General features: G+C 34.1%; 2 protein-coding genes across 2 annotated transcripts in view; one reads left to right on the plus strand and one right to left on the minus strand.

The window, feature by feature from the left end:
- LOC129800103 (Fanconi anemia group M protein homolog) overlaps positions 1-23,127 on the minus strand; it is a 62,873-nt gene that overhangs the window by 29,423 nt on the left and 10,323 nt on the right. Inside the window, 2 exon segments of the mRNA XM_055844482.1 lie at positions 20,254-20,847; positions 20,849-22,747. Of these exon segments, the coding sequence (XP_055700457.1) occupies positions 20,254-20,847; positions 20,849-22,747 (2,493 nt within the window).
- LOC129800100 (dopamine receptor 2) lies at positions 1,637-20,234 on the plus strand. Its single transcript, XM_055844478.1, has 3 exons — positions 1,637-2,914; positions 7,883-7,964; positions 19,650-20,234. Exons 1-3 carry the CDS (start codon positions 1,701-1,703, stop codon positions 19,737-19,739), a joined length of 1,386 nt encoding a protein of 461 aa, XP_055700453.1. The 5' UTR covers positions 1,637-1,700; the 3' UTR covers positions 19,740-20,234.

Below are 23,127 nucleotides of genomic sequence, written 5' to 3' on the forward strand. Positions count from 1 at the left end.
TATCATGGAATTTCAAATCAAAGACAATGAGTGGCTCTTAGAAAACGCAGCAATTTCTATTTAACGTACTTTGCATAACTAATTTATTGCTGGGAAATTGTTATATATAGGAATTTTGGGTATTTAACGGAAATGTAAGGTACTGTGAAATACTTAATGGCTTTATTTATCACTAGCTAAGAGGTTTTTGGTACTTGAAGATTTTCCACTAAGCGCTAAAATGCTGTGTTTGAAATTAATGGCAGTTTTAATGATCCTCACAGCTGGAAATTAAGTTCCTTGCCATTGAGATATCTTTGTAAAACAGTTTCTTCTCAATAAAAGCCAAATTTTTAATTAATCCAAATACTCATTAACATTTAAACAACCTCAAATTAGTTGAACTGGATGCTACCAGCAGAGTGCTGAATATATATTTATTAAGTGTCACCCCAAATTTCAATCAACTACCATAGAAATTTATTAATTTTAGGCCACTTCAATGCACTATTTTTCCCATTTTATGCATATTGAATATTGAAAAATTTCAAACATCTGTTGCCTCATTTACATTCAGAATCAGATTTATTTTTTTTAAACAATAAAATATGTCACATTGTGGTTTATTGTAAAAAGCTCCTCGGGTATAGGTCTACCAAAATAATAAAGCACTTTCCAATTGATTCTGAACAGCTAATTACAAATTTCCTGAGAAAAATCTTTTAGTCACGAATTCTCTGATTCTTTTGCCTTACTTTTTGGCTAATTGTTCTCTCTTTATTTTTTTTTCCACCCCATCCAATACTGTCTCTTTCAGACGCCGACAACACGCAGCAATCAACTAGCATTGAGAAAACTGATGTTTAGTTAACTCACCGGATACATTTCCTACTTTATATACATTAAGCTATAGCGAGAGAAATTATATGTTAGCGGAGACAAAAATAGATAAATATTATATAAAGAACAAGGAAGACTGAACCCTATGAAAAAGAAAAACAATTAACAAATAACAGAATTTTTTTTTTGAAATGTTTCCAAGTCAATAAGCTAAGAGAGCAAGCCTCTTTGTTATAAATAACAATAAGAATAGAGCAATATTAACTTACATATGTGTTTTGCGCATTATCTTTCATTGTATAAATTGCCATAGTTGAGGGCATTACAGTATTGGGGAGCGTGTTTTCAGGAAGGGGGGAAATATAGGATAAATATTCGAATGGGATGGAAATGGGGTGAGTGCACAAGAAAAAAAAAGCTAGAACAGATAGAAGATTTTTCCATGATTAAGCAACAAAAACAAGAAGAGCAACATTATATACCAAAGCAATGGTTGAAAGCTGAATAATTTTTCAAACTCAGCTACAACAAACACCCAAAGACGAGTGAGAGAAAAGAACGAACAAGGAAAATTTTTATATATATATCACACATTGCATTGAAGAAAATAAATAACAGAGTATTAGAAAGACGAGGGAGGTGGTGGGTGGTGACAGAGAACGCGAAAGGGCGCGAACCCGAAGGGGGTCTTTTTTTTTTTTGGGGGGGTTGGTGGCGCCAAGGGAGGGCCGCGGGGTTAGAGAAGAAGAACAAGACAAAAAAAAGAGGCGCGCAACATAAGCTGAATACCAAAAGGAACCAAAGAGTGAGATGGATAGCAATTCATATGGGTACAAGTACTGTTAAATGGTAAAAAAAGGCGCGGACGCGGGGGAGTAATAATGAATAACGTAAGTACGGATTATTTATGGGAGTTTTCAGTAATCACAATTGAAAATGGATCTGCGAATGCGAGCAGTGAAAATGACGAATACATTTTCCTCACGGCACTCACCACCGCCAACGACTGCTGCGTCACGCAGCCCAACTTTGTGGCATATATGGACGCCCTGTCCAACGACAGCCTGGGACTCCTCGTCTTCCTGCTCCTCTTCTCTGTCACCACAGTGTTCGGCAACACCCTCGTGATCCTGGCTGTAATCCGGGAGCGCTATCTCCATACGGCCACAAATTACTTCGTCACGAGTCTAGCTGTTGCAGACTGCCTCGTAGGTCTGGTGGTAATGCCCTTTTCGGCCCTCTATGAGGTCCTGGAGAACACATGGTTCTTCGGTACGGACTGGTGTGATATCTGGCGTTCGCTCGATGTACTATTTAGCACAGCATCCATTCTTAATCTCTGTGTGATCAGTTTGGACCGCTACTGGGCCATCACGGACCCCTTCACCTACCCCATGCGAATGAGTCGGAGACGAGCAGCCGCTCTCATTGCAGTGGTATGGGTATGTTCCTGTGCCATCAGTTTTCCCGCTATCGTATGGTGGCGAGCTGCTCGTGAGGGCGATATGCCACCCTTCAAGTGCACCTTTACCGAACACCTCGGCTACCTCGTCTTCTCTTCCACAATCTCCTTCTACCTGCCTCTGCTCGTCATGGTTTTCACCTATTGCCGCATCTATCGTGCCGCCGTGGTGCAGACGCGCTCCCTCAAGCTGGGCACAAAACAGGTCCTAATGGCCTCCGGAAAGCTTCAGCTCACCCTCCGTATCCATCGTGGCGGCACAACACGTGAGGGCCTCAACATGCATGCCGCATCCACGGCCACTTCCACACCCGAGGACCCCGAAGAAGAACCTCTCTCGGCTCTTCATAACAACGGCATTGCTCGCCATCGGCAGATGGGCAAAAACTTCTCCCTATCACGCAAACTAGCCAAGTTTGCCAAGGAGAAGAAAGCCGCCAAGACGTTGGGCATCGTGATGGGTGTCTTCATCGTATGCTGGCTCCCCTTCTTTGTCGTCAATCTCCTCTCGGGCTTCTGTATACAATGCATAGCCCACGAAGAGATTGTATCGGCTGTCGTTACATGGCTCGGCTGGATCAATTCCAGCATGAATCCCGTCATCTATGCATGCTGGAGTCGAGATTTCAGAAGGTAATCCATCAACCCAAATCCACCCACAATGCTATCTTTCCCTCCGGCAACTCCCTCATTGAGCGTGAGGGTGCAAACTTTTCGTGAAATTTAGACAAACATCCCATGTTTTTGGGAGAAATTTTCCCTCAACAAATTATATTATGTATATAACCGTCAATTTCACTGCTATCGTGTATCAATAGGTCATGATGAAATACAATGTTTAAATAGGATTAGTGTCCCATTTCTCAATTTTCAAACTTAAAGTACTCCTTTATGTAACGATATCCTTGTTTATTTTTGATTGTTTATATATAAAGAGTTGGTAACTTTACCATTATTTAAGCTTGTGCAATTAGGATTTATGTTCATCAATTTCATATACAACCAATTCCTTTTCTTAGCCAATCTGGGCACTAAGCCTATTCAGGGGCCCATCAAGCCTCCTCATAAAAAGTGAAGCTATTTTTCACTTTTCCTTGTGAAAATTTTGCACGCGACTTAAACAAATTTGCTCGTAGTTTTTGTATAATTTTGGCGAGCATAATGAAATATGTATTTTTAGATAGCTTTTAATGCACGATTTCGAAATATATCAGACTGATAAGCGAATTCTCTTTTGGAAAATACTTGCCAATAGTCTTCAGTGCCTCTATGCAAACACGTAAGGAAGAATGAAATGTCAAGAGGCCCCTGGCCTATTTATGTTTTTATTTAATGCTTCAGCTGCAAAGTAGTATGACTATAATAGATGAAAGCAATGAACAGTAATAAAAATACAATTCCGAGAAGGAAGTGCTACGCAAATGAAAATAAGTAGAGGAAAAATTTCAGTACAAACAAAATATTCAAAGAGATATAAACAAAAAATAAATAAAAATAAATTTTAATGAAGCTGTTTCTTACAATTTGTTACTGAACTTTTCATCTCATTTCACTCAACACTATTCAAAATGTTCCCAAAAAATAATACAAGTTTATATAGTTGTCCAAAAATTGAAAATGAAAAATTTCCTAAAAAACCAATTTTTCAAAGACACCCTAATAACGGTTACGGAAGACGCAAAAGTAACACTACAAAAATTGATAGCATCTCAGATTAATCTACTTCAAGAAAACCGTTTTGTGGTATCCTTTGCAAGTTATGTGAAGTCTTTGAATAAATAACATTGTCATTTGAATCTATATTGTCAGAGAAATTAAATAAAAGTGAGATTCTTCAAGATTAAGTAAATGGACAACGTCTAGGGAACATTCAATAAAAGAAAATAGTATTATGTTCTACAGAAACTCTTCACATTAAATTTAATTTATTAAGCAGTTCTTTGACCTTCATTATCGTAGAACTTAAAGATATGAGTATAATAATACCTTAATTATAAAATTTTCCCCATGAATCACTTTATAGTATTTTCCTTCCAAAAAGTTACGATATATCATAAAAGTGAATCTATGCCGGGGAGAACAATGTAGCACTTCCTGCACCCACGCAATTGAATCCTCTGGCAGGAGGAAATAATAAAATTCTATCCTCTTTTTCCTCCCCCAAAAAAAAAGCTTCAACAACTCATTGCAATGCTCTTTTTTTTATTATGTGCCCAATTTGCTATTCTGTCTTTCTACCCTTCCAGCGTCAATTCTGATGCTATGATTTACAGCACTGAAGAAATGTTTTAAATAAAAAATGAGATGTCGAATAATTAATATTCAGCATGAAATATACAAATTTAAAACTGACACTTTTCTGGAACGGGTAATCAATTTTGTATTCTGTGTAAACACAGGTAAATCGTGCAAATATTTTAATTACTCGCTGAGTGAAAATAAATATAATAAAGTCATTTATCAGGCATTATTTTTTAATGTATCAACAGTAACTTTATATACTTTCTTTTATATGTACCATATTTTGCAGGATGGTGATTAAGGGAGGGTAGTTAAGGATTATTTGAGTAAATTTTACCTAAAAATATTTTTAAGTCACGCCCCGTTTAGGCGTTGTTTAACATAAATAGAGGTTCATTGAAAAGTTTCCAAAGCAACTCTTACGATTGAATTTTTAAATTTTAGACAATTTTTAGTACCATTCTTTGTATGAGTCTGTACTAAGTCTCATTTTCATCTGATAATCCTTTCTTATCTTGCATTATACTTGAAGATGACGACAATATGGAATGAATAAATCTTTTAATAAATAGGGTGAATCTGATCTTTCTAAATCACTGGTTCGCAGTTAGTTACTTGAGTTTCAAAATAATTTGCAAGCATTGAAGATGATACGTTAGACACGCAAAAAGCACATCAAGGGGCTAACGTAAGCTCCAAAAAATCGACCATTTTCGCCGAGAACAGTTTTCTCGATGCGATTCTTTGCGAACACTCTCCTCAATTCGATCTCAAATTGTAATTTCCAATTCTAATCTCCAATTTCTAGTTCTAATTTCCAGTATCTAATTCTTATTTTCTGATTCTAATTCCAAATAGGGTAAGTGTGCCAAATTTCAGCATAGTTGCATGCAAGCAAAAAAGTCTCAAGTTTGAAATGTAATATTTTTAATACAAATTGATTTTTTTTTATTCTTTCTACTTAAGGAGCGTTCCTTGGAATATTCTAGACAGTTTATCGTTTTTATTTACTCTAAAATCATTCTTAATACATTTTAAAATGAATAAAAATGGAAACATAGCTTTGGTGCCCTATTTCGGCCACCTTCATTCTCATAGTTCCTTGCCCTTCGGGAATTCTTCCAATGTCTTTTTCACGTCTTCTCGTTTGTCAAAATTACATTTTTTGCTATTCTTTCGCATTGTATAATCTCTAGAGTATGTAAAAAGTAAAAATTTATGGAAAGTCAAGGAACAAAAAAGGTGACCGGAATTGCAAGCTGGCCGGAATTTGGCACACTTACGCTACTAGTTTTAATCTTTAATTTATAATTCTAATTTCAACTTCTAATTGTAATCTCTAATTTCTAATTGTAATTTATGGTTTCTAATTCTAACATCTAATTTCTAATTCTAACTCCTAATTTCCAATTCTAACGGCTAATTTCTAATTCTAACTTCTAATCTCAAGTTCTAATTTCTAATTCTAATTAAAACTTCTAATTCTAATCTCTAATGTGTAATTCTAATTTCTAGTTTCTAATTCTAACTTCTAATTTCTAATTCTAACTCTTAATTACTAATTCTAATTCCTAATTTCTAATTATAACTTCTATTCCCAATTTCTAATTTCAAAGTCTAATTCTAACTTCTAATTCCAACTCCTAATTCCTAATTCTAACTTCTAATCCTAAGCTCTAATTTCTAATTCTAATGCCAACTTCTAATTCTAACCTTCAATTTATAATTCTAATTTCCAGTTTCTAATTCTAATTTCTAGTTTAATACTAACTTCTAATTTCTAATTCTTTACATTTAATAACCAAGTTCTAATTTCTAATTCTAATTTCTCATTCCAAGTTTTTATATCCAATCATAATTCCTATTTATAATTCGATTGTAAATTGAATTTTGGGGGTGAATCGCATCGAGTCAGCTGTGAAGAAACTAATAAGCTTATCTGTGCTTTTCTTTCATCTTCTCTACTGTGGAAACTTTTCAATAAACCTGTATAATGGCGTCAACACACTAAAGAAATTTATATCCATAATGAAGCAAATTTCCCAAACTTGCGTAGGAAAAACTCTTGAATATGAATATAAAATGCTTAAGTGTATAGAGGGCATAAGATAAGATTGGCAAAAATATCCCGCCAGCAAAAAAAAACTTGACTAAGCCCCTATAAAACTTTTATTATAAGTACGATAATATTTTAATTCCCGTAGAGTAAATTCCGAAACGAAAATTCAAATAAGGTAGCGTGTAGCTTAGAATAAACGTGTCTAGGGAACCTCTTCTGCCCATCTGATCTAAGAAATAATTATTTCTTTTACATTGTATTTTCTTATAGTTATGTATATATGCTATTTAAGAAATTATTATATTTGGTGCATTATTTTCCTTTTTGGGGCAGAGCTTTTAATAACTCGCCTTCAATTAGATTTAGGGCAGAATCACATTGACAGTAAAATGCTCGCCGTATCCTCACCGTATTTCGTTAATTTACGCATTGGAATTTATTGGAATTTTCATTGGAATTCTTACGCAAATTCTCAATTACCGTATTACCTTATCTCATACTCGGTAGCATTAAATGAAAATAATATAAGAAAATTGAAGAAATAAAACGAAAATTCTATAAACGGCGAGCAAAAAAACTGGACGAGAAATTAATCGTACAGTTTTTTTGTTTTGCTCACCGTTTGTCATATTTTCGTTTTATTTCTTTTTCTTAAATTATTTTCACCTTGTGCCACCGAGTATGAGATAAGGTAACACGTTAATTGAGAATTTGCGTAAGAATTTCAATGGAAATGAGTAAATTAACGAAAAACAATGAGAAATTTTACAGTCAATTTGATTCTGCACTTATAGGAGTAATCTGTCACTAAGGTGCTACAGTATACCGTGGAGTATTTTTTTGGATTTGTATTTAAATATTGAAAATTAAAAAAAAATGACAACAGTTAATCGAGCGTATGGGCGGAACCTAAAATTATTTGATAGAAAATCCAAAACTACTTCAAATATTACCTCCCTATAAAATCGTTTCTTTTTTTTTTAGTTAAAAAAAAAGTTATGGTATTGCAAAAAAATCCAACTAATTCAATTCAGTCGCAAAATCCCCATATTTCTCTGCAGCTTTCTTTTTTCTTCGTGCCATGTGAAATAATGCGATTAGAAGTACATTAACAAATTTCCCCAATGTTTTACCCCAACGTCTGCATGCCTAACGTTCTCACGACAATTTGATAAAGTACATTCGAGATGGGATGGATTTAATACATAAAAAATTGAGTAAATTACTTTTTCTCTCATCCTCACACGCGCTCCTCAACTTGTCTCCGACGTCCCGTCAATCTCATGGATTGTTGGATATAGAGCATTCCTTCGGATACTATGTGTGTGCTGTCCTCGGAAACTTCGGCGGAAATACCAACCGAAAATGAAATCAAAATCTCTGGTATGTAAAATGTAACACTTTAAAGAGCATCCACATCCACTGTTCATTTCCACAAAATGATTATGTAATAAATGTTTGTATATACGGGGCATGAAATGTTCCATTCATGGGCTCAAACCACATTTAAGCCTCCATCGTCCTTCCCATTCCCCATTTGGCACAATTTGCCTCGATGTATTTTGTGTGAGTCCTTCTGTGGGGGTGGGTGCAATGTTTAGATTTCAAACAGATATATATTTTATATACATATATAAATATTTTACCACTTATTCGCCGCATTTCAAGTGGACACCATCATATTAAATGCAAAATAGATACTTTGCTGAAGGGACAAAAAAACAGAGATGTTTCATTCAAGAAAAAAAAGAAGCCTAATGTGCACCCAAAAAAGTGCAGCACATCCCAACAATGTGAGAAACTGCTGGTAGAAATGCACAGAAATTAGTTTTCATTGTGTTTTTTTTATTCACTTTGTACATCTTCTCTCATTGCTCATTTTGCCACTTTTTCGTCATTTGCACCACTGCACCATCATAGAAAACCCAGCGCAAATTTCGGACAGTAAAAAGGGGGTTGGAAAATGAGGAAAAGCACAATGCATATATCATACATAATTTACTGCACATAGCACACAAAACACATCATAAGTCATTGTTTGGTGAACAAAAATAACTCTTCCCATCAATTTTAATCAATTATTTTGTCAATAAAATTATTTATATTCGTTAAAACATACACACAACATGATAAATATCTAGCATAGTACACACATTATTCTTTTTTATTCACAATTCCATCACTGCACACGCCTTTCCGCCCACCTATCATCAATTTTGTGCATTTTTTTGTACTCAGGTGAATCACGAAATAAGGGGTGTCTCAATTCTATATTTCGTCATATTGATCATGGCCTGAAATTTTTTTTGGTTAAATTATTGTCTAATTGACTATTGAAATCATTAGTTAAAATTGACATTAGTCAAAATGACTGAAGAGCAATTAGCAATGTTAGCTAAAATTTCAAACGAAATAGACTAATATCTCTTTCAAAAGTTTATAAAACGAGTAAATTATTTTAAGCCGTATTTTTTTAAATTACTATATAACAAAATCTTCTTAAAAAAATATTTAATTTAACCTTCCAAGGCCAATCCGTAATTTACGATAAAGTCTTCAATTTTAGGATTAATCTCTAAGCTTTAAATATTGAAATTCACCTTTTAAAGCCACTTTCGGATTCCCTAATAATGTCTTAAATTTTAAAGCGTCACAAAATTCTTTAAGATTTTAAGCCAAAATGTAACGAATTTTACATTACTTAAAGTGAAAAGGAAAATTGAATCTGCTTCAGATTATTTTTAAATTTTAGAGTTAATCTCAAGCACCTTGTGAGATAACATAAAAAGCATAATTTACCTTTAACTCCACATTACCACATCCAAAAAACCCTTACTTTGTCTTGAATTTTAAGACAACCGAAAACTTTTAAAACCTATGGTGTCAATATACTGAGAGAAATCCGAAAAAGTTAAAATAACATTCCGGAAATGTTAATTTTACCCTGCAGTATTGATCCGAAATCGGTTTAAATATTAACCTTTTTAGGTGTATTAGGGGTTAAGGGTACCCTTTTTCATGTTATTTTTACCCTTAATAAGGTGCAAAATTAACATGAAAAAAATGTTGATATATTTTCACACCTAAAAAGTGTTAAATTTCTGAGGAAAAAATGTTAATCGCACCATCTTTTTTTCTCAGTGTACACACTAGAAGCAATTTTCGTAAAAAAATGCCTTTTTAAGAAATTCTGACGTTTCTGCCTACAAGGATAGGGGAAATTTTCTTTAAAAGGCATTTTTTAAAGAAATTGCTTCTAGTGTGTAGAGGCCTTTAGGAGCAATGAACAATTTGAAGTAAGCTTCTAAAATATCCAGTGTCACCATAATTTGTTTTAGAATTTATAGTAATCTTTAGTTTTTGCAATAATATTTCTTTTACTCTTTGAGGGCATGTAATAAAGAAAAGAATTATGAAAATAGCTTTTTACTTACAAATTATTAAATTTTTCCCCTTAGGAGTATTTATGAATAAAAAATGCCCCGCTCGTGTTCAAAAAGTTAAACTTTTTGCCTCAGAATTGAGTACAATAGGGGATGTACTCATAATTTAGGCCAGGGTGCATAAGCACCAAAGTTCTAAGATTGCAGTGCAATATTTTCAATACAAATTTAAGTTTTTTTGTTATTTCCTTTTCAGAAGTGTTATTTGGGATCTTGATAAGCAGTTTATCATCTTTGCTTTTTCTAAAATTAATCCTAGTGTCCAACACACAATAACGTCTGTTTAGTGAACATGTTTTTGACATTTCAATGAGAGCGAGTGAAATCTAGATAAAGTCTTCTCACTCACACTAATAGATAATTTTGAAACTTTAACATACAAAAGTTATTAAAGTTATTGTGCTTTAGGCATAATACTTTTAAAAATAAATAAATATGTAGAGATGAATTTGACTGTAATTTTGAACACCGTGATTGTAATTTTGGACACTTTGGTTGTAATTTTGAACAGCTAATCTGGCTAAATCCCATTGTTGTTCAGTTTAAGAACTAAGCTCACCAAATACTCTTTCTATTTATGATCAGTTACCGTAGACTGTTCTAAAGAGTTCGGAAACTTTCCATTAATTTATTAAAAAGAGTTGCGGCTGATTCACACATTCCCTTGCCTTTCCGGTACCCTTTTAACGCTTAGGTATGATAATCATTTGTTTCTTCAGGCATTTTTATAACCCAGTCATCACAAATACTAAAAATTTACAAAATTTCGAGATGCTGAATATTTCAATGAATATTTGATAAAATCACTTAAAAATATCGAAGAAAAATTAGTAATACTTCACCAAAGGTAAATAAGACTGAAGTAAACAAGAAAACTAGGTCATATTTCTCGCAAGAAATTACTCAAAACAAAAGTTTCAACAAAAGAGTTTTAATTCAAACTATATTCAAAATGAAACGAATTGGGTGTTAACATCTTCTAAGAAGAATAAATACTTAGATAAAATACAATAGGCATTCATTAAATATTGGAAAAAAATTCCATAAATTTAATCAATTTACTTGTATTGTCCAAAATTACCGTCAAAGTGTCCAAAATTACAAGCTGTCCCAAATCACAAACAAGTTCCCTACGACTCTAGTATTAATTCGTTTGACTCTTATATTGCTACAGTTTTCGATAGGTTATTAGTCTTTAAGTTTTTATACTTAGTTATTAGATCACTTATTAAAAATTATTTCAGATAACAAAAGTAGTTTAAAAGTTTGATTTTATTATCCTATAATTGTATAATTTTTTCAGTGTTTGAAATTGTTATAGGTTAGCATAATTTGGGCTCGTACTCTATAACTCTGATCCCTTTATTTTCTCATGGATGAAACCCCTCGATTCTAAGAATGATATTACAGCTTTAAATCCCTTAAATTCTACAACTTATACACTATAACAAAGGATGATTTATATTTTGGCTATAAAGTGACAATTTTTTAAAACTTTAAATTGAAATCTATCGAACGCGCGCCGCAAAGAAATTGTTCAACTTTAACTTTATAAAAAAAAAAAAATATTTGAAAATATTCACTATGAACTCTTCTACTTTTATATAACGAAAATTTTAACTATACTCAACGTTTTCGGAAAACTATTTAATATTTCAGCAACTTATAAAACAGTAAAGAATTTAAAATTCCACTGTGAATAATTAGACTGGTGAATTTTAAAATGTAACTTTAAGTTTCAGAAATAAACAAGCAAAATATTTTATCGTTTAAGAAAGAGCATAAATGGAAATTATAAATTTTCAATTTTGTGCACTTGCTAGAAGGCTGAGGCCAAACAGTCAGGATATCGACCTTCGTTCTTCGATGACTCCTCACATAAATCGATATTTTCTAAAGAAACATTTACATTTTGTACTCCTAACGCTCCTACAACATGATCTTCAAAAACATGATTTTGGTATATCTCCGAGTAAAATGACTTTTTTATATTCTGATTTTTTTCGGAGATAGTCTAATCATATCTTTTGTCCATTAATGTCCCCTATTCGATCATTCCCTTCTTTAAAAAAATTAAGATGAAAAAAATTAAAATTAAGGCGAAGGCCTTCTAATATATGCAATATATGCTTCTAAATAAATTTTGGCAGTTGAATAAATAGGAATCCTTTTTCAACGAGTAATAGTCTAATAGTTTTCAAATCATTTTCTAAAAGCTATTTTGGTAAGAAATATTTCTCTGAACTAAGTTTAGAACATATCAAAAACGTAGGAAGGTTTTCTAGTTCCCTGAACGGAGAAAAAGTCCGGCTCCACGTCTTATTTTTTTAAATTGTTTTTTACAAAATTTTCATTGTCGATGAAGAGTAAACAATAATAATAAATAATAAACAATTACTCATGCCCCAAGCAAAGCATTTTACAATTATTAAGGAACTAACAGTTATTAACTTTAAATTAAGATAGTTATTAATTTTTAATTAAGGATATTGTTAGGAATAATATTTCTGGACCAGTCGTTTATTCTGAGGCCTTTAGCTTAGGTAAAACGAAAAATTGTTACGACCGCATTTGTCGAAATATAAAAAAAGTACTTTCCAAAATTGATTAACCTTTAGCAATTTATGAGCTGTTCTGCAAGAAATTTCAGATTATTTTGTTAGATAAATTTATATTCCAATTTTTTTCACAGTTTTTAACTCTTTTACTCAGAGAATATTTATCGTATTCACCCCCCTGGCATGTGGGCTGCGGAGTTGAAGCCAAGTGCAACTTTTGCATACAAACACGTATGGGAATTTCTCTGCATTTGCAACCCTTACGCGAAATATTTTAAAAGTGGGGACTGTTCCCCTTTTAGAAGTTACTGATCCCTGTGGAGGGATAAATATACTACTAGATTTCTGTCTAAATAACTTTTCACTATCGGTTCTGTAAGTTGAGTAATGACCTGTGCACACTAAAGAAATTTATGTCCATATTGAAGAATTTTTCCTACACAAAAGCGTAGGGAATTTGCTTTCATATGGACATAAATTTCTCTAGTGTATAGAGCCCATAAAAAACAGAATTTGCCATTGGGGTGATTGTATTAATTTACCTGAAAATTACTTTTCAAGACTTTTTTATCCTACACCAATTTTTGATAAGATTTTAGAAAAAGTTGGACAGTATTTCACGTACAAACCAGGCGAATTAAAGACAAAGTATGGGCCGAGTAAATATTTCTTAGTGCAGATTTTTGACAATTTCTATCAGATTTTTCTGACCCTTTGACACATCTGACTGTTCATTCTCGATAAAATAATTTCTAGAGAAAAAAAACTCTTCGTAAAATCCTAAAACAGGCAATGGGCCTGTGTTCAATGGATTATTTTGGAAACATTAAAATGCAACATTTTTTAGTAAATTAGTCAAAATGTCAGCAGTTAGCAAAATAATTTTAAAAAGAGAGCTCAAAATTGTGTAATTTTTCATTTTCCATATTTTTGAAATATTTTTATACTTTGAGTGTTTAAGAAATTTCAAAAGGGTTATAATAAATAGAAAAAATATTTTGTTAAATAGGGTAAGTGCTCATAATTTTGGACAGTTTCTGAATTTGGACACTTTGAGGGTAAAATTGGACACTAAAAATAAATTGATTAAAATGATGGATTTTTATTCCAATATTTGATGAAAAATGAATTCTATCTAAATATTTGTTCTTTTTGGAAGATTTTGACATTAAATACGTTAAATTTTGAATATGATTTGAGTTGAAATTGCTTTGTTGAAAATTCAGTGTGAGCAATTGCTTACGAGAAATATGACAGAACTTCGTGGCTTACTTCAGTCTTATTTAGTTTTGGTGAAGTACTAACAAAGTTTGTTCGCTGTTTTTGAGTGATATTATTGAATATTCATTGAATATTGTGTTGATTCACGTTACTGATGATTTGTACATTTGACCTGAAGTGAGATTTGCCTTGTGAATTATATTTTTCGTGTGAAAAATGGGAAATGTTTTAAGACATTTACCAGTGAGGTGATGATTCTTATTTTGGACAGGTGTTTTTCTCACGAAATTTCGTGAAGTTTTAGCTTTTGTGATGACTAGGTTGGACAAATGCCTGGAGAAACAAAGGAGCATCATCTCTACGAAAGAGATGTAGCGAGTAATGCCTTGAAAGGCTCCCGGAAAGGTCAGGGAATGAGCGAATCTGCACGTACTTGGAGTATCGAAGTCAACTCACTTTAATGAATGATATGGAAAGTTTCCGGGCTTCTGTGACATTCTACGTTTCCCTTACATGAACAGGAAGAGGACTTGGTAAGATTGGTTCATCAAATGAAGAACAATGGGCATCCTATTGAGGCGGATTAGCTGTCCAAATTTACAGCCAAGTTGGCCAAATTAATAAACAAGTTGTCCAAAATAAGAGCCAAGGTCACCTCTACTTATCAATTCATTTTTAAACGTATTAAAACTAATTTTAATAAAAATAAGACGATAAACAGCTTTCTAAGTTTCTAAACAACCCTTCTGAAAAGAGAGTAACAAGAAATGTCAATTAGTATAGAAAATATCGCACTTCAAACTTGGAACTTCGATGCTTATAAGCAGACTGTCCAAAATTATAAGCACTTCCCCTAATTACCAAAAACTTTATAAAAGTTTGTACTTTTTTTACAAAATTTTTCGTGACATGATTACTTAACGACCGGTTTTTGTTCTTTTCCAAACACTTGTTCGTAAATGTTCGTAAACACGCAAAACCATGTTCGTAAAATTTTGTAATTTGTTCGTTAAGTTGTGTCAAACAAACAAAAATGTACGAACAAATGTTTCCAAGAGAACAGAAAATGTTCGTGAAGTGATTATGTTACTATAGTAAGGTTTGTGAAAAAGTATAAAGTTTTACAAATTTGTTTGTGGGTATTACATTTTACGAGCATTTTGTAACTCTCCCACAGGAATTCACATACATTCACGAACAATTTTACAAAACATTTTTTTCTGTGTAATAAAAATTGAAGGTTCAAGATGCATTTTATCTCGGAAAATATCGAATTTAAAAAATATTTTCAACTTATCACATTTTGCCCCAGGTTCCCTTATCAGTAATGTATATGGCATAAGAATCATTTGTATCAATTAACAATACATTCATGTAAAATTGCAGTGCATTTTTAACAAAAAAATATACATCACGCTAGGTTTATTTAAAATCATATTCTACTTGATTCCTTTGTCTCCTATTTGGGCTCATACATTTTATTCTCGCACAATATTTCTGTCAATCTATACAAAAGCTCTTATAAACAATTTTAAGTACAAAAATACATTTATTTACTTAAAAATCGATTTTAAAAATGATGCACCGAATTTCAATTAAAAATGCAACTTGCAAAGCATTAATTCAACATTATCGTTATTTCTTTATAAATTTCTTTGATTTCTACATTTAAGGACTTTTTAGATATGTAAAACGTTAAAAGATAATACATTTTTGCACCGTCTGCTCAGAAAATGTGACACATAGTTTAGTTTTAAATTGCAATTCAGGACATTTCTGTGAGAAGTCATAAAGTAAAACTACATATGTATGCCACAAGAGGATTTATTTCTGCAGCAGAATATATGCAACACACTTCATGCTGATGCTGTATTTTAAATACCTTTTTTTATCGCTTTTATTACGTGTTTTGTTCAAACAATTTAATAAGAATATCGCCTTGCTATTTTCTTTTAATACATCACTCTAAAAAGCTCCCTTACAACAATTAGTACAACAGCAATAATAAAAAGAAGCTTCTGCAATAATGTGACTCTTGGTAGAGTAATAAAATCCTTTTAGATTAACTTGAAAAGGGAAGTGATATTGGTAGAAAGAAAAATAAGGCAGAATTTTGTGTTCTTTGAAATTGAATTGTGAGAACAATCTATGGTATTTTCATTCAATTGACGAAAGAGAAAAATAGAAATTGCTGAAGCATGTAATGCCATTTGGTATAGTATTGCAGGAAATGCTGATCGGATATTTCGGTAGGATAAGAGTTTGTGAAAGGAAAACCCAGGAAAAGGTCATTTAAGATTCACGAGAAAACCTCACTATATAGGGGAGACCGGGGAGTTTGGATCAGGGGTAGTGTGGGACAAGGCGACTTTTTCAATATTTTTGAAATAAATGGGATTTAACCACTACTCAATCGTAAAAAATATTAAGATGTATCCTGACCATATCCGTACCGTGGCGGGGGCGAAAGGGGCGATCGCCCCGGGCGCCGTAAAAATTAGGGGCGCCGTAAGGCAACCAAAAACTTAGAGACACTAAAAATGAAAGTATTATAAACTGTAGGGGCGCTTTAAAAATGAGCACTTATAAAATTATAGTTCCTAGACGCTAAAAAATTAGAAAGAAAAAATAATGGCGTAAGAAATTGGGAATATTTAGAAAATAGGACATCTAAATTAGAACGCCAAAAATAGGGGCGCCGAAAATTGAGAAAGTTTAATCTTAAGCTGTCTACACATATGAGCATTTTTTAAAAAAATTCTTTAAAAAAAATTTTAAAAAATAAAAATGGGTCGGTTTTTTTTTTACAAAATTGCTTACATACTAGGCAAATTTCTGTAAAAATCCATTTTTTTACAAAAATTTTCACTAGTGTAGAGCCGATTCTTTTTAAAAACCTTTTTAGGGTTATTTTTTAAAGAATTTTTTTAAAAAATGCTCATAGTGTGTAGACAGCCTTAAAGCGTTAAAATATGAAGGCACTCCAATAGGAACATGTTAAAAGTATTGCGCCCACAAAATAGGGGCCGAAAAATTATAGAGTGGAAAAGCCAATAATGAACCTAGATCACCTTATAAAGGTGTAATTCTGTCATTAAAAATTCGATTTGTGAACAAACTTGAGGGGGTTCTTATTTCTAAACTAACAATAATTTGCTTTCATAATTTACTAGGCATACTATTTGCAGCAGGTCAATTAAGGGAAATGTACCAGCAATTGTCAGTGTACTTCGAATGAGATGTATGATCTCCAGAGACCTTAAATCTTTTTTCAAGGAGAGTATTCCTGCGCAAGAAACATGCCCTTTGATTTAAAAGATATTTAAAGATTAAAGAGGAAAGTCTTGGTAATCGCAGGAAAAATTAAGATAGGGGATAGTTTGTTCTGAGAATATTTTCCTTATGTCATTCTCTATAAATCTTCCTTAGATATCAACATGTTAAAAATTTACGAACTGCGATGAAACAAATTTAATTAAAATATTTCTATCCATTTCTTAAAGATTTTCATCTTAAATTGGTACGGTTGATTTCGAGAAAATCTTAAAAAACGTATTTTTATACATTTTCCAAAATATCTATAAAAAAAGAGAGAAAATTTCCGAAAATTTGGCTGTCAATTTTTAGCATATATCCTGTGAACATATCCTGTCAATAGACGAACATTCAATACGTAGGTAAATGATAAGTCGTAAAAATTTCAGTAGATAAGGTAAAGTGCCCTCGCTCGACCGGTTCCTCGTCTCGACCGGTAGATTTATTTATTCAATTTATTTATATTTGCTATAATATTTTGCATATGATCTAACATTAATAGGTCAATTATTCCATGAATAATACGAACCAGTGACAAATTCATAGAAATTGATGAAATTTACCATAAAACATTCAAAAACTGACCCACCGGTCGAATCGAGGAACCCGGTCGAGTGAGGGTACTTTACCTTATTTTAAAAAGAATGGTCAAGAGCCGCTGGACAGGATACTCGCCCTGGGCGCCAAAATCTCTTGGTACGCCACTGATCCTAACTAAAAGAATGGATATCCTCAGTTTTATTGTTTTAATTCTATGAACACTTTCTTAAAAATTGATAAAAATTGTATTTTTTGATTTCTCAGTTTTGCTCTTTGTATTTTATATCAGCGATATATAATCAAAACTTTTTTATCTCATTAGCTAGCAGTGTAATCTGGAAACATATTTTTATAAAAGTTTCAGAGATTATACGCTCTTGTTTTTTCCTTAAAGGTTTCAAATACCAAAAATACCCGCGGGGATGTTTTGGACACCTGAAAGGGGATGAATGGGACGTTGATTTTCGACAAGATTGTAGGTGGCGTGCAATTTTTTGTTGTTAAAATGGAGAGTAAATGCCCAGTTTCTACTAGAAATCTCCCTCTTGGGCAAACTTCACCAGTGGAGCAGATGTCTCTAACTAGAGACAATTGAACCATCAATGTCTTGGGAATTAATATAATTTACTCTCCAGAGGATATTCGACCTTTGCTCAATCCCGTTGAAAACTATTTCCTCGAAAATTTCTCGAGCAATATCCTCTACAATTCTCACAAATTCTCCAGAAAGGGCAAGACGAGAGCTTATTCAGAGAAATAAGGAAAAACTGTGTACTATGCAGTTGTCATAAAATCAAACAGGAATCCGTCAGTGAGTTCAAAACTAAAAGTTGCAAGAAAATCTACTCGCGTGAAAAATTAATGAAAATCATGTTGATAATTTCCCGATCGGTTTAAAGAAGAACCTCAACATTTATATATGTTTCACATAAGTTTTAAAAGATATTTTCTCAGAAATCCTTAGGAAATTTGCTCTAAAATAGGTACTTCATATTTTTGGAAAATGACAAAAACCAAAAAATGAGGCATTTAGAGTGATCGGAGCGGGATGTCTTAGATGAGCAAAATTGTAGTCCTAAGTGGTGCCTATCGCCTGGTGTCAATGAATTTTTATTTTTTTTGTTTAGTTTATTTTATACAAATTTTTAAAACCTCACTTTAAGACCATTTTTCTGGTAATTCTTAGAGAAACTTCAATTTTACACCCTGAAGGAGTGGTTTTACAAAGTCTTTTGTTATTATCAAAATTGAAGCACAGTTAATGAGCTTTCTAACGGACCCACACTTTTTAAGTTCTGTTCACTAGAACCTGAGATATATCGGATAGTGTAAGGCAAAGCAGAAAAAATATAAAAGTATTAATAAAAAAAAATGTTACGTGTTGGATCAAAAACAAGACCAGATTCTTAATCAGGGGACTTGAGTCTATCAAACGTACCATGTGAGATCTCTGTTAGCAAAAAAAGTTGTGAATTTGCTGCATAGTGTAATTGATTGACAATAAATGACTCTATCGTACAAATTAGATTGATAATAATTTCTAAATCTGAAAAAAAAGATTAAATATTTTTATTTCTATTAAAAATATTTTTTATCTAGTACTTAAAATTAATTAACATGCTCCAATAATGCAAATTATGCGAGAAAAAATGCATCCCATACTGCCCCAAATCGGGGAGGTTTGGGACAAAGCGTCAAGTTAAATGTTTTATCTTCTCCAAGAAAATTCAGTTGCTTTCGAAGTTTTATCGAGCACTTTTTATAAAATCAATACCAGTAAGCTCCGTAAGTATTCTATAGACAGCATAAAATTGTAATACACTATTGTGATTTTTTGGAATACTCTCTCAAAGTCAAAACATGAAAAAGTGTCCCAAATTTCCCCGGTTTCCCCTAACCGGTGAATTGTTACTTTTGAAGAGACTGTGAGACACCCCTTGGAGCGCTATATTGTCTGTTGGATTTTCAAATGAAATTTCCGTCTTTTCCAGAGAACCACAACACGTCGATGTTACTCATCTTGTTCCTTACATGGAATACAACATGTCCGTCAGAACTCTTGTGAACAAACATACATATAGTTAAGTCCCCCTTGATACACCCTTTTACCTCTCTTTAACAAAGACAAAACAATATTTTTCTCTGTTTTATATCAAATGGAATATATATATATATATATATATACATAATAGCTAAAATTGTACCGACTATCATTGTCATATTTGTAAAATGAAAAGGAGACAGGTGGGCAAGAGATAATGAGAGATTTTAATAGCAGAGCAACAGCAATAACTCTTTACAAACTGATTATAAAGAGTATTTTCTCAATGGGGGGGGGGGGGGGGGAATCTCTGTTTGTACATCTCTTTTCCAGGGGGCTGAAATAGGGCAGATTTTAGGGGTGGGACAATGGTGGGAGATGGGAGAGGCTGGAAAATGATGGCAAGAGATAGAAATTGTTTGACAAAATGGGATTATTTGTATATAAAAAGCATTACTAAATGTGTATATAAATGTATTAATGTGTATTATAATGTACAAGATGATGGGAGAAAAACAGAAAATCTCGACTAAAAGCTACCTCTTTGGACTCACCCCAGCTTCTCGGCGTAATTCATGCAGGTCGTCATCTTCTGAACTGTCGTCAATGGGTGCGACAATTCGTGACTTCTTTGCCCTTTGTCCCCAACCCTTGATCCCCTTTGGCCTCTTGCGTGCTCGCAATATTGCCTCAGCCTCGCCCAAAATCGACAAATCACTGTCAGACTCATCCGCCTCATCCACCACAAAGCTGTCGTTCATGTACTCCGACACCTCCGGAGGCTGTGTTTGCGAAAAGACATCCTCAATACTTCTATATCTAGCCGGATTGGGTATCCGGAAGGCACCAGCAGCAATTGGACTTCGCACAGACTGAAGGTACATGGCCTGCATATCGTTGACCCTATTTAGTTGCTCTATCTGCTCATCATCTGATGACTCCACAACAATGGAATCCAACAGATTGGCATCTTCCGTCTCATCCTCCCCATCGTCATCATCATCTGAGCCAGCAGCAGCTTCGAATTGGATAAAGTTTGAACGAAGGCGGCGTCTTTGGGTACCCTTTGATTTCTTCCCAACAGCCACCACGTCTCTTGAATTTAAAGCATCACAAGTGCCAAACACTTCGTCACGCTGCGTATCTACTCAAACCATCACCGTCACCATCGTGGCATGTGGCGAAAAATTCTCTACTACTCCTTCTTCCACTACTATTGCCACCCTCCTCTACAGCAGTTTCTCTGCACGGGCTTATGGGATTGATGCATGTGGTGTGTGTCTCCTGTGCCAAATCATTTGCATTGTTATTGGAGTGTTTCAATTGAGTGAAATTCACCCGTCTTCCACTCAGTACTGACGGTGAAGTGAACTCCAACCTGGGATATTCATCATCATCGTCGTGACGCGTTGGTGATGATGGTATGGGGGGGCATTTCAACGGATGTGTATTACTCAAGAGATCTCGCTCAAAAATGCTCCCATCATTTCCAAATATATCATCAATTGTGCCAAAATTGAATTTATTGTCAGTGTCAGTGGATGAAATTGAGCCCAATTGTAATCCCGGATTACATTCTACATCTTCACCACTGTGACCATCATTTTTGGGCACATCCACAACAGTATCCCTCCTGCGACACCTCGTACCAACTCTCTGCTGACGACTAAACGGTATATTGTCCTGAGAACTTGGTATAACCTCTTCTTCCTCACCATCTGACACATTTCCACCCATAACACTACCGGTGCCTGATGTATTTCTGGCAATTCCACATCCCTCACTCATCTTATCATCCCCAATGTCGTATCTGTCACACATTCCCATTTCGAACACGTACCATCCACTCGCATCACTTTCAAACAATCCCTCTAACGATGATATTAGGTAAAATGACAAAGTTGTCTCACCACAAATTGATTTTCGCGTCAGGTCACCATCATCATCATCCTGCTCCTCTTCCTCTTCCTCTGGGCCAATGAAGCCCACATTTAGATCGGATATGTCAAAGAATGTCTCCTCCTCATCCACTTCAACCACCTCTTCACTACTCTTCCCCCCAATTTCATCCACCGTTGCATAGCCATTTAGTTTTTTCGTCACATTCCCCACAATTAAGGCAAAATAATTGAGTTGATGCTGCTGACTGGATGCCACCACGGTCATTGCATTCCTCTTGAGGAATTCAAAAAATTTCCCCTGACCATCACAAACTTTCCTCCAACCCAGCATCTCCCGGAGAAATTCCTGCGTTTTGGCCGCCAAATGACTACCCTTGATGATATTTTCCAGATTTTCATCTCTTCCCAAATTTCCCAATTTTCCCATCCTAATTCCCTCTACACGCTCAATAATTGTCCGCGTCGGTAATGTTATGAGAGCCGGTGCCGTTGTTGATCTGGATGCCGGCAATGGTGATGGTGGTGAATTGGCAAACATACCCGGATCACACTGTGTTTTCTGTGGCACATTTTTAAAGTAATCGGCAATATTGCGAGTTGTTCCCCTCGGTCGCTCAACCCTTGACCTCATCAGGAGCGACGGTGTTAAATTCACAGGATTATACTCAACAGGTACTAATCTGGGTGATTGATCGGACAGAGCAGCTAAAATTATGGGATTCCTATTGATATCCTGTTGTCCACCACCACCTAAATCCCCCTTTTCACGCCGCCACAACTCACTATGCGCCACCATATCAGCCCCCTCATGTGCCACCACAAAAATATCGCATTTTTTGCCACCACCACACGATGACACTCGACTCCTTATGAATTGCTTAAGATGCCGCCCATTTGTGTCATAGCAAATTATTAAATCCACTTCATTCACAACACCCTCGTCTGGTATTTGGGATGTTATGATGGTGTTTATGGTGCCACGGATAAATTTCAATCTTGTGCAATTTCGTTCGTTCTCACTCATCTCATGTCCTCCCCTAAACACAATACATCGCATTTGAGGACACTTTTGTCGCAGACACTGATGTATCAGCGATGAAGTTTTTGGACAATTGCTAAATATTATGAGGCGTGACTCCACATTTTTCTGCACCAACAAAAAAAAAACAGGGGGAAAAAGAGAAAACACAAAATACTTAGGGGTAGGTATTACAACGGATGATAAAAACAATCCCGCATGAGTGCAAGTGATTGAGAAAATTGTACTCTTCAACACATATGCTACATATGGCTAATGGGCGAAATCATCTCAATGGAGGAGAAATGTGGAAGGATCAGACAATACACCCAGAGATGATTGTAATTAAGGAAAAAGGTGATGTATTTTTCTTTTCAATTTTCCCAATAAAACTCAAGAATCATACTTTCGCACATCCCATTCAACACTTCTTCATTACAAAACTTCTCATATGCAATTTATCCTAATAGGGGAGACAGGGGTAGAATTAGCCAGCAAATGAAGCTTTT

This window comes from Phlebotomus papatasi, chromosome 1 (assembly GCF_024763615.1).
Source record: "Phlebotomus papatasi isolate M1 chromosome 1, Ppap_2.1, whole genome shotgun sequence".
In the NCBI taxonomy this organism is placed as follows: Eukaryota; Metazoa; Arthropoda; class Insecta; order Diptera; family Psychodidae; genus Phlebotomus; species Phlebotomus papatasi.

Coding starts and splice junctions, on each gene's coding strand:
- LOC129800100 (XM_055844478.1), top strand. CDS start 1,701: ATGAATAACGTAAGTACGGATTATTTATGGGAGTTTTCAGTAATCACA. Junction 2,915..7,882: donor TGGAGTCGAGATTTCAGAAG/GTAATCCATCAA, acceptor TGTTGGATATAG/AGCATTCCTTCGGATACTAT. Junction 7,965..19,649: donor AAATGAAATCAAAATCTCTG/GTATGTAAAATG, acceptor CGTCTTTTCCAG/AGAACCACAACACGTCGATG.